This window comes from Eriocheir sinensis, chromosome 39 (assembly GCF_024679095.1).
Source record: "Eriocheir sinensis breed Jianghai 21 chromosome 39, ASM2467909v1, whole genome shotgun sequence".
Lineage (NCBI taxonomy): Eukaryota > Metazoa > Arthropoda > Malacostraca > Decapoda > Varunidae > Eriocheir > Eriocheir sinensis.
The window spans coordinates 1155315-1168314 of NC_066547.1; the positions used below are offsets into that span (position 1 = coordinate 1155315).

Here is a 13000-nt window from a genome sequence, read left to right on the forward strand (position 1 = left end):
AGCTACATTGCATAAATATATAAGTATATCTATTATATGAATATACGTGAAGTTAACTTAATTTTTCTCACAGGGCGTGTTCTATGAGTGTTCGTGGGACAAAGGTGGATTGAGGCATTACTACCATAAACTTTGTTGTCTTGTATTAAATGGGACAACACTGTGTCCTCATTGTGGGTCTTCTGACTCACCTCAAGAAGTTCAGTTGGAGTTGATGCTTACTAGAAAGCCTGTTGTGTATTTGCAGCAGCACCAAGAAAGAAAAGAGTAAGTAGTTTTTCTAATGATTTATTGCAATTGTAACCCACACTGGCAGATGAAAGATATATATTTGACAAACATTTTGAGTGGACACATAGAAGTACAGAAGCCCCCCGCTGTTCACGGGTATTTGGTTCCACAAGATTCCCATGATCCGCAAATCCGCGATCGACGGGACTGTAATCAAATAGGGAAAGTAGTTTCATTTTACCATCTCAATCGAATAAAAAAAAATGGATTTCTAAGGCGTTTGTAAGCATTGTTATATAGTTCTGGGCTGGGCGCCCGGGGCGGCCTGAGTCACTCTCTCAAACGCACCCCTGGGCGCTGCAGACTGCATATACGCGAGTTTTCATCCGCGTTCGGTGGGGGGTGTCCCAAATACCCTACTCGCGTAGAAACGAATCCGTGAACAGTGAGGCCGTTAACGGTGGGGGGCTTCTGTAGAAGTGAAGGTAAAAATGTACTGAACATGATGAGTGTCCACCAATACTTTGGTAAATACAGGTAGTCCTTGAGTTATGACATATACGACTTACACCCGCTTGCATTTACAACCAGGCCAATAATATTAGTAATACTTGATTAAGTAATGAGTTGACTTTTCAAATATCCTGTCATGGGTAGAGCTGTTTACACAGTGTTTCCACACCAATCCACCCCTCTCCCCCCCCCACTGGCCTCACATGCTGGACTTGGGTAAGACAGGAGGGGGGAAAGGTGGATGGGCTGGGTCAACCCACCCACGCTTCCCCCTCAGGAGCCTGTGGAACTCAAGCCGTAATTTATACTCACGGTACAGCCGCTAGTCACTACTCTACCAGTTTATAGGCCTATTATCTACTACACAAGCATACTGCAGTGCCAGTTGGCTAGCATGTGAGCTGAGCCAGGGTGGAGTGAGCCTACTCAGTTATCTCCACTGTTTACAAGTCTCAGCGGTGTTCCGTTCACTTGTTAGCCACACAACTCCCTGCAAGGGGGGGTTGGGGGGGGAGCCAGACCGAACAGTCAATTAGCTGAGCACAGCCAAAATAGCATCCCAAAACAACAGCTCCCTCTCAATATTCCTGCAGCAGCTCTTTCAGGCAACTGGGGAGGTGGTGGCTGAGTGGTTATTGTGCCGGTCTCACGTTCTGCTGCGTCCTGGATAATGTGGGTTCAAATCCTCCCCTACCACCAGGGATTTTTCAGTCACTGCCAAGTGGCCTAAGACTACCCACATGCTGTCCTAAAGACCACCTATTAACCTGGACTCTAGAGGAACTGTTCAAAGGAAATCAAGAATGAGCTCCGGGGGGCAGCATGAGCCAAGAATGGATGACGCCTCAATAAACACTTGCCTGCGCCTAGACAGGCTTGGGCCAACCACCAAGCCCCTCAAGAAAGCCTGCCAGCGCTATATGCTAGGATGTAAAAAAAAAAAAATAATAATAATAAAAAAAATAGCAATCATAGATGAACGAAACATTCACAGAAGGTAAGAGGATGCGGCAGAGGTGACACTTGCCACTCATATAACTACGATGAGTTCCCTATTTGCAGACAAACACTGCCCTCCCCCAACAATACAACCCCCTGCGCAATGATTTGGCAAGGTGTTTGGCTAACACTGTCATCATGGCAAAATTTGGAAGCTTCATCATGTACCATTGCACAATGTTGCACTGCTAACAGGTCAATGCAGGACCAGAGTGAGCCAAGTGCATGAGGACAAAGGTGGGGTATGGGATAACGTAGGAGGCGCGGGAATGCTGCTCTATCCGCAATGGGATAGTTGAACGGTATTTTATATATAATGTAAATTTCAACGTGGCTAATTCAACTTACAACCTGCCTGTTGGAACTAAACCTCATCTTCACTCAAGGACTGTCTGCATACATCTTATGTTTGCCAGTGTGGGCTTTGTTCACATGAAGAGAAGGCCACGTCTCTGTGATTACCTTTGTTTAATCATTAATGTATTATTAATTTTGTTAATGCATAAAAAAAATGTTAGCAGTCAAAAATTATGGTAATATTTAGGGAGTCAGGAGCACATCATAACTTTCGTGGGCATTGTCAGTGTTTAATCAAGGAACCTTTCACTTTTAAGATTGTCTGCACGCATAACATGGTCGAAGAAAGAGGCTCCTGAAGATAGTGCTGACGCAGACATTGCAACAGGGAATGAACCATCTCTAGAGCTAAGAAATGGTAGAATTATTTCTGCTGTGAAACTACCATTTGGATGTGGCCGAGAGAAGCTACAGGAAGCTATTCGTTGCATTACTGAAGGGAAATCTGTCATAAAGTAAGTTTCCTGACTGCAATATATTAATTGTTTTGGTGCAATAAACCCACTAGTTTGGCTATCAACTAGTGGCCTAAAAATCTCATGGAAATTAGAATTGCTTACCCAAAGGGCTTAATTCAGTAGGGAAAAGTGTAATTGGTGCCAAAACACAAGGCAACATAACTTGTTGCCCTGTCACACATAAAATTTTACTGCTATAAAAGAATTCATAACCAGTTACTCATTGTTGATAATGCAACCAACCATAAAATTAGTGCTGAGATAGCTGATGTACATGAAGATGGTATCTGAGGCATAGAACTGTGCCTTAGTACATAAACTCAATCACTTCCTATATTTTCTCTTCTCCCAGCCAGATCTTATACTCTCTACCCTAACTGGATGGCTTTGAAAAATTGATGGTGTTTGTTCTTGCCATTTTATATGCTATAACCTTCCTCATGTCAAGATTTACTTTCATTTTTTTCTCTCACTCATCTTGTTAAACTCATCAACAACCCTCTGCAGCACTCGTCACTTTCTGCCAACACCTTATCATCTACAACTAGGCTTGTGCTCATTATCAGTTTAACTCTCCCACTCTAGCTTTCACTTATCTCATGCAACCATCCATGTAAATATTTAATAACCTTGGTGACATGACACACTCCTGTCTCACTCCTACACCAACACCAAAACACCCCACCACTGTGCTCCCTGTTCATGTAGACAGAAGCACTCACCTCCCTGTTAAAAGACCTGATCCCTGCAAGTGAATGTCCCCCCACTCCATATAGTGTCAGAACACTTTGTAAACCCTTCCTGTCAACCCTGTTGATAGACAACTTCCTATCCTTTTTTGGGGGTACTGGTCGACTATCATTTTCAGTGCAAAAAATTAATCTGCACATCCTCTCCCTTTCCTAAAGTCCTCTTGTTCATCACCTACATTTATATAGGTTATTTTTATCATATTTGAAATTACAACCCTATCATATACCTTTCCTGGAACACTGAGCAAGCTTATTTTATAACTGTTACAACCATCCCTTCTTTTTTCCTTTGTACAGCAGCACTGTGATGACTTCTCCTGTTTTATAGCACCTCACCCTGCTGCTGTGCTAAAGCATATATCTGTAGTCTACTCTGCAACTATATCTTCCATATTTCAACTTTTCTGCTGTTTTGCAATTAATGCCAGGGGCCTTTCCTACATTTAGCTTCTTTATGGCATTGTCTATCTCACCCCTCTACCTCCCCCTGAGGAAATAGCAGTCCTACATTAATTTTTGCTCATATATTGGTTACTTCTTATCTCCCTCTCACTCTTTCATCACACTAAAATGCTTTTTCCCTGCTTACTTTATCTCCCCATCCTTTTCATAAGTACCCCAATGCTCCTCTATCCTGCAAGTGCCACTTTTTCTTCCCCCATTTCTCTTTATTTCTTGTTAGAAAACATTTTTTATTCACAAGACATATTGTTATCTTCTTACCAAAATCTTCAACTACTCTTTTTTTTTTCCCAATCTTTTTACTGTTACGTTACTCCCCACTGTACTTTCTCTTCCACCTCTCACACTGTCTGGCATATTTCTCAATAACATTTTCTTGTAGGTCCATCATTTCTACTCCTGCCTCTTTTATCTCATATGTCCACCAGGCATTTCCTTTTTTTCCTCTTCCACTCACCATACATCACACTATTTCCATAGCTGGTGCAGGTGAACTCTTAAAATCTGAAACACCTAACTCCTTCCAACACCTGTGTACTATTCCTTCTCATGCTTCTTTAAGGTAAAATTGTAGGTTTCTGTAATTTTACTTATATACAGTGGGTGCAATTGAAAGTGGCGCGATGAAGCGATAAACATCCGATAGCGAGACGATTCATCATCTCTACTGGTATTTCAAATTACGCTCCTCTCTAGGTTAAACCTCCACTTGCCGCATGCTTATTGTACATCTGGCAGCTAATTGGCGCCAAGATTGACAGATGACCTTGAGCTCAGTGTCTGTCACTGAGTGAGAGGCAGTTACCACAAGGGAAAATGATCGATTTTCCCGTGTTTTTTCCCATCACTCGCCTAGTATTACACTCCTATTCCAACAACAATGGCTGTGAGACCTCATATTAACAGTGACAAAATCACAGAGATGGTGGCCCTCTACAAGGATGGAAAGTCACTAAAGGATATTTCAAATATTGCTGGTATTAAGCTGAGAACTGTGCAACGCTGGGTGAAAAGATTTTGTGACAGTGGAGGTGTCTCACTACCAGGGCACAAGCAACACCCTGGCAAAGCAAAAAAAATTAGCCAACAGACTTTAAATGTCATCAGACGTCAGCTGGAGGTTAATCCACGCCTTACAGCTAAAGAAATACAGCAAAGCAATCATAATTTACTTGCTTCTGTCAGTTTAAGAACGGTGCAGCATTACATTCACGACGACCTGCAGTACCTCTCTCACCGGCTGCTGCCTATACCAGAGCTGACATAACGGCAAAGGAGAAACAGACTTATTTTTGCCAAGAAATACAAAGAATGGGATGTCGTTAAGTGGTGTAGTGTGCTCTGGAGTGATGAGGCTATGTTCTGTGTAACCAGTAACCCGTCTGGCAGAGTGTACCGGCCCAGAGGCAGTGAGCCCATTGACCCCAAGTACACGAGAGGCGTTGTGAAACACCCAGACAAAGTGATGGTATGGGGATGTTTTTCATATCACAGCGCTGGTGACCTTGTAATTTTCCCTCAAAATGTGACTGTGAACAAAAACAATTACTTCAAGCTCTTGTGTGACCACCTACCAGACTCTTTTTGACATGTGCGGGGAAGACTTCTTCATGCAAGAAGGTGCACCTTGTCACACTGCCAAGGATGTGACTCAGTGCCTCACAGACTGTGACATTCCATTCTTCAGTGACTGGCCAGGTAACTCACCTGATTTAAATCCAATAAAAAACCTTTGGGCCATTTTGAAACGGAAATTACAACAAGCAGACACCTCATCGGTAACCCAGCTGAAAGCAGCAATCAGGAAGGAATGGGAGGAAATTAACTCTGATATTCTAAAAACCTTGCCAGTTCCCTTCCTACATGCCTTAATGAGTGTATTAAGCGTAAAGGGATGCCTACACGCTACTAAAGCTTGGTAAGTCTGCCGCACCTCGCGCCACTTTCAATTGTGCCGACTGTATACCTGCCTGCAGCCACTGTCACTCAGTCTCTCACTTGCTGGTTTCTTCCTGCCATTTTCTTTCTTCACATTCCATTTACATTCACATTTCTCTATCATCCCTACTTTTGCTACTACAGTAAACTCCTCCCTCCTGGAGTGTTGAGGCTAGATGCAAAGAACAATAGTACCACATCTTAGGAAGAGTGTCAGTGTAATGGCTACAAATGGTGTGAGGGAATGGAATATGTTGACTTAAGGTGAGACATGGGCAGCCAGTTTCACTTAGATACAAAATCCAACTGACATTCAAAACTATCATGTTTAATAGTATTATTGATTTTTTTTGCTTTGTATTTGTTTCATAGTTGTTGCTCTCATTATTACTGAAGATTGTAACTGAATTTCAATTCACCAAAAGTGAAGACTAGGTCTCCAGATTTAAGGGAAGGACATTCAATTTAAAAAAAAAAAATTCCAACACCTTTGAATCCATCAAAGTAAAAGTTACCAAAGTGGAAAGTTTTCTGTACTTTACAATATGGACTTTCATTGTCCATTCATGGCTTTGGGGATCCAGTGTTTCAGTTGTAGATAATGGTATTGTGGATCATACTTTCTGATGTACAAACCTTCCCAACACCTCACTTCTCAGTGTAGCAATAAGATGTATGGGATGATGATAAGTTAACAATAAGATCTGTGAGCTTGACAGTGAAGATAATGATCATGATGACAATTTTGTTTTACATATGACACTTATTGAATATTTCAGACCTACAAGTAAAGGGATGTACTTGGCATGCAAACAAAACGACATTGAAAAGCTGCTGCATGCTCTAGGTAAGTTTTTATATTTGTTTACTTTATTATAATGGTGTATAAAGTAACTAGAGGAATATGACAACCCCTAATTTTGAGGGTAGAGATGTAGGTTTGATGTTATATTTGCTGTATTAGATGACCCTCTGTTAGGGTACCCATTTTTAGTTTTCAGGAGGAACCCTTACTATGTGCTTATTAATATCTTTCCTAAATTTAGTATACACAGATATTAGTAAGCATGCACTACAAGTTCCTTATGAAAACTTGTTTAGTTTCCTTGTTAGAAAAGGGTCACTTAATAATATTGCAACTACAGTACCCTCTCGAGTTTCGCGCTTGCTTAATTCCGCAGGTATAACACTAAACTCGAGGATTGCGAAACTCGAGGTATTCAAATACATGAAAAAGCGCTTATTGGTTTCGGCCTGTGGAATTTTTTTTATTTTATTTATTTATTTATTTTTTTTTTTTTGACTTCCTTGTTATCACAACTTTTTTCAACTTTACTCTCTTGTTATCTCAAAATACATACCTTGGTAATAGGCAGAAAATGGGAAGTGAGAACAGGTCGTTCTGAAGCCGCAGTTGAAGGCGGCTGCCTTACAATTGTCTGGCAGTTCTGAATACACGCTTGTGATCCACGTGGTATCGTCTGCTAATGTAAGGGTGGTTGCTCGTGATCACCCGTGGTCAGTGATGCCATTTTAACCGATTTTCCGCTAGAACTGGCGGAATTGCATGTCAATCTAGCGGGAAAAATCTTAGAATTGACAAGAGTAACTGGCGGATTTTCAAGTCCAATCTAGCGGCAAATTTTTATAGCTTCACCTATCATCTGGCGGATTTATAAATTTTCAGTTGGCAACACTGCCCGTGGTACTGTTGGATAAACCTGTAAACCTGTAGCTTCTGGTAGTTTTCTGTGTTATGGTATAATCTGCTAACTCTTTCTGTTATATATCATCAAATCACTAACATCATGATTGACTTTTCAATGCCTATTGAACGTAAACTGCCGCCGCAATCGCAAAATAGCTCGCAGAGAGGTTCAACTTGCTTACTGCTTCCATATTTCCCTCACCGCTCACAAAGACCACAAGCGGACAAAAAGAACAAATCCAGGCAAATTAACACTTTTAATGCTGTGTATTCCCACAGCGCACATGCGTGGTGGAATGCAGAATGACTAATTTCAGCAGGAAGATATTTCTTGCAACACCGGCCAGTGTATAGTGGGCCTTCTTCTTTTGACCGTAATGCTTTGTATCGCTTCTTAGGTCCTCCTTTTCCATACTTTTATACTTCACAACATGCACTTAGGGCCGCTTTCACAGTCATTTTGTTTGTATTAATCGTTACCAATGGCGGCGATCGCTGCTCTAGTATTTCCACTTGAAACTGGCCGATGGGTAGTGATGTGATGTGATGGTGTCGGAGGTATTGCCTTTACAACGGCACCTCGTGGCTGCTGCGGGGTTAGCCTCGCCCCGCACCTTACCACACACTCTTAACACCTGTCGCTTCCTCTGCAGCCACCACTACCCCATAGGCTAATTTCACGTGGAAAACTATAGCGTCGATCGCTGCTATTGGTAACGATCAAAACAAACATTGACTGTGAAAGCGGCCCTTATTTACTTCACAGTGCACACTTATACACTTTACCCTGAACTTAGGTGTTTTTCTGTTCTTTTCTTTCGCTGATTTTGGCTTTCTATGCCCTTTTGCTATTTTCCACTGTTACTTTTCACCGTCACTGCCATGCATTACAGGTCAAAAAAAGAAGAAGAAGAGGAAAACATCACTGGGAGATCTACAATTTTCATAGACTCGAGAAAAAAGGTTTTTGGACTGTGGTTCGGGTGTTCGCTTCTATTGTTAATCAATTAGTAAGCAAAGCAGCTCTGCCAGTCCATTTTATGACTCTCTTGGTGGGCCATCTTCCACTGCTCCTCACTCCTCAGCCACTGCCGTCGTTTGTTTGTTTACATACAGCCGTGAGGTACCCACGTACCCATGCTTGTACTCACAACCGTTTTCCATTCATACGGACAACCAACAACTTGCCCCCGGTTGGGCATACGGACAACCGCGGTTGCCCATAGCCCCAATGGTTGGACGCCGCCTTTTAAGGCAGCACGCATGACGCCGACGATAGGTAGACATGACCTGTACATGTCAAAGGAGCGCGAAACTCGTGGCGGTAATGCGTGAGTCATGATGGTAAGAATTTAGGACTAAGCACTAAACTCGAGGATCACGAAACTCGGATAGCGCAAAACTCGAGAGGGTACTGTATAGTGCCAAGCCTACATTTCTAACCTTGAAATTATAGGTTGCTGTATTCACCTAGTTATGTGAAAAGCAGTGAGGCAGTTAGAAAGAGATGGATATGGTATTATGATTGGCTAATGAATTAAAGTAGGGAAGGGAAACATTTAGGATTACTGTGGGAATGAAAGGGGATAAATGAAAGGGTCAAGAGGAAATGAAAGAGGATTATTCCTCTTCAAAACCTCTCAATCCTCCTCTAAATTCATCTTAATCCTCTTCCATTTCCTCTTAAGGGGTTTAGAAGAGGATTAAGAGCTTTAGAAGAGGACTAACCCTTTTCATACGGCGACGCCGTCGGACGCCCGTCAGCGTCGGCGGAGTGAAGGGGTAAAACAGTTGCCAAAGCAACTGTAATGAAAAAGCAACTTTCTGAATTATGAAACACAATATTAGAGAACACAGATTCTTTGTAAATAAAGAGGCTGCTCTGGCAGCAGAGCAGTGTCTGCCCCCCCCTTTTTTTTTTCAACTCTCCAGTTAGTGAAAAATAAACTGTGGACTATATATGTACTGGAGAAGTACATACTGAATATACATGCAAATGTAAGGTCACAGCACGGCTGCTTAACAACATAGAGACAACAGTAACCAAATAGGTCCTGCATGCACACAGTCAGCTAGCAGGTGTTGTGACATTGATCAGGGGACTGAATCTGATGTATATCCTGACTTCAGTTTCATTTAATTTCAATAATATATGTAATGAATTTTTTGAAACTGATATAACAAGTGCTTTAGGTTTTCACTGAAAATTAAGTGTCCGAAAAAATGGGTACATTTTACAGCTAAAGAAAACTAGATAGTTTGAGTTAAATAGAGTAAACTTTAATTTTCTACCATTACCCGGTGAATACTGCACTTGAAATGTTATACGCAGTTTTTCTTTATGCTTTGTGCAGTGGCAGTATTGTAGTCTTGGAGACAGGCGCAACATACTACACCTCTTCCTTACCTCTAACCCTTCTGCTCTCTCTGTCAAACTGTTCTCTCCATTGGGCTCCTCCGATCACAACCTTATTTCTGTATCCTGTCCTATCGCTCCTGAACACCCTATGGACCCACCGAAGAGGCGATGCTTCTGGCATTTTGCTTCAACTCGGTAGGACGACCTGAGGATATACTTTTCCGATTTCCCATGGAATGATTACTGCTCCCAGGAGCGAGACCCCTCTGTGTGTGCCCAGCGTATCACTGAGGTGATTGTCTGTGGAATGGAGGCATACATTCCACGTATTTTCTCTACTCCTCATGCTTAACCCTTTCAGTACGATGATGCCTGCGTATGCGTCATGAAGCCCCAGTAGCATATACGATGACGCCTACGTAGGCGTCATATTTCTATTCTGTTTCTTCTTCTATTGAGTTGTCCCGTACTTTGTGTTGGTTACTAAGTAAAGACGCCGTATGCTGTCCTTGAAATCCTATTGCTCCTCCCACCATCCTTGTTCCCACCAATCACAAAAAATGAGCTACAGTATGCACCGCCTTCTTCCCGCCTTGTGTCTAAAATTAGGAAGTCTCTCTCTCTCTCTCTCTCTCTCTCTCTCTCTCTCTCTCTCTCTCTCTCTCTCTCTCTCTCTCTCTCTCTCAGACACTGAGGCGCCGACACCATCACGTCTCGCCCACCTCTCTCTCTCTCTCTCTCTCTCTCTCTCTGACACACACACACACACACACACATACACACATACATTGTCTGTGATGACAAAGGAGTATCTGGCAGCTCTCTGACTGATGATAACAGAGTTGTATTTGCTGATAATTTCTCGACATTCTTCCTCCTCTACACAATCATCTGCTTTCTCTATTTCTTTCCCCCTTGCCCCTTTCTCCCCTTTCTTTATTTCACTTTTTTTTTTTATTTCGCGTTGACGCAATTTATATTATGCATAGCAGGTATATGTTGACTCGTCGTGTATGCTGCTTTGCAAATACGGGATACATGTAATGAGGGCTTTCAGCTGCATAATATACGGAGGCGACAAGCAGATACATGCCGGTTCAGGTTTCCCGCGCGCGCGGCCGAGCACGCTGTATATCAACCAGGCGGGCTTTTTGAACATCCAGCGTGAAGGGGTTAAAAGCCTTGGTTTAATCACACTTGTTCTCGTGCTGTCAAAGATAGAGAGGCAGCTCACAATAGGTACCAGAGTCTTCGAACTCCCGCTAACCATGATCTTTACATTTCTGCCCGGAATCGTGCCAAATTTATTCTTCAACTTACCAAAACATCTTTCATTAATAGAAGATGTCAAAACCTTGCTTTTTCTAATTCTTCCCAGAATTTCTGGCATCTAGCCAAAAAGATCTCCAATTTCACTTCTTCATAATCCTTCCTCTCCTTAACCCTGATGGCAGCACTACCGTCTCATCTATCTCTAAGGCTGAACTCTTCTCTCAAACTTCTGTAAAAACTCCACTCTGTACGATTCTGGGCATATCCCTCCTACTTATCCCCCCGTCTGACTCCTTTATGCCTGTTATTAAGATTCTATAGAACGATGTTTTCTATGCCCACTCTGGCCTCAACTTTCAGAAGGCTTATGGACCTGATGGAGTGCCTCCTATTGTCCTTAAAAACTGTGCCTCCGTGCTGACACCCTGCCTGGTCAAACTCTTTCGCCTCTGCCTGTCAACATCCACTTTACCTTCCTGCTGGAAGTACGCCTTCATACAGCCTGTACCTAAGAAGGGTGACTGCTCCAATCCTTCAAATTACTGCCCTATAGCTTTACTTTCCTGTCTATCTAAGTTTTTGAATCAATCCTTAACAGTAAGATTCAAAAGCACCTTTCCACTTCTGACCTTCTATCTGATCACCAGTGTGGATTTCGCAAGGGGCGCTCTTCTGGCGATCTTCTTGCTCTCTTAACTGACTCTTGGTCATCCTCTCTTAGCCGTTTTGGTGAAACTTTCTCAGTTGCGGTAGACATATCGAAAGCTTTCGATAGAGTCTGGCACAAGTCCTTTCTTTCTAAACTGCCCTCTTTCGGATTCTATCCCTCTCTCTGTTCCTTTATCTCCAGTTTCCTTTCCAGCCATTCTATCTCCGTGGTGGTAGACGGTCAATGTTCTTCCCCTAAACCTATTAACAGTGGTGTTCCACAGGGCTCTGTCCTATCACCCACTCTCTTCCTGTTATTCATCAATGATCTTTCCATAACAAACTGTCCTATCCACTCATACAATGATGACTCCACTCTGCTTTTTTCAACTTCTTTCAATAGAAGACTTTCTCAACAGGAATTACGTGACTCCAGACTGGTGGCTGCAGAACGCTTAACCTTGACCTTGCTATCATTTCCGATTGGGGTAAAAGGAACCTTGTGTCATTCAATGCCTCAAAAACCCAATTTTTCCACCTATCAACTCGACACAATTTTCCTAACACCTATCCTCTATTCTTCGATAACACTCGGCTGTCACCTTCTTCAACACTAAATATCCTTGGTCTATCCTTAGCTCAAAATCTCAACTGGAAACTTCACATCTCTTCTCTCACTAAATCAGCTTCCTCAAGGTTGGGCGTTCTGTATCATCTCCGCCAGTTCTTCTCCCCCCCATGGTTTCCATTTATAGGGGTCTTGTCTGCCCTCGTATAGAGTATGCATCTCTTGTGTGGGGGGCTCCACTCACACAGCTCTCCTGGACAGATTGGAGTCTAAGGCCGCGGCCACACAGGAAGCGAGAAAAGGGGCGAGAGCGAGAGCGAAAAACTTTAATACATAATAAACAATGCAAGTGGCCACACTGGCAGCGAGCAGGTAATGGCGAGACAGCGAGCTGATAAGCAAGAAAGAGAGGAGAGTTGACGAGTAACTTTTCTCGCGTGAGATTGCTCGGTCAGAAGGAGTAACATCACAGACATGCTTCTCTATTATTTGCCGTAACTCAACTCATACAATAGATAAGACATTTTGGTTAACACCGTTAGATGCAGCAGTGATTGGAGAACTCAAATTTGTATGTGAAAACTCAATAAAATAGAAAGTAAATAAATAGTAACGAGTTGAAGTTAAATAATCACTCCATAATGTTTGTAACACATTTTACCTATAGCTACCATTTGCAGCAGCTATGAAATGAGTACTAAAATAAACAATTCCATCTTACAGGGAAAAGCCTCC

The 13000-nt window shown here is 42.5% G+C and overlaps 1 protein-coding gene across 7 annotated transcripts in view; it reads left to right on the forward strand.

The window, feature by feature from the left end:
* Positions 1-13000, forward strand: part of LOC127008853 (histone-lysine N-methyltransferase EHMT2-like) — a gene marked incomplete at its 3' end in the record, with an annotated part of 98213 nt that overhangs the window by 53738 nt on the left and 31475 nt on the right. For all 7 annotated transcript variants that reach the window (XM_050881234.1, XM_050881237.1, XM_050881236.1 and 4 more), the window contains 3 exon segments: positions 74-267; positions 2358-2555; positions 6490-6557. In XM_050881234.1, the coding sequence (XP_050737191.1) occupies positions 74-267; positions 2358-2555; positions 6490-6557 (460 nt within the window).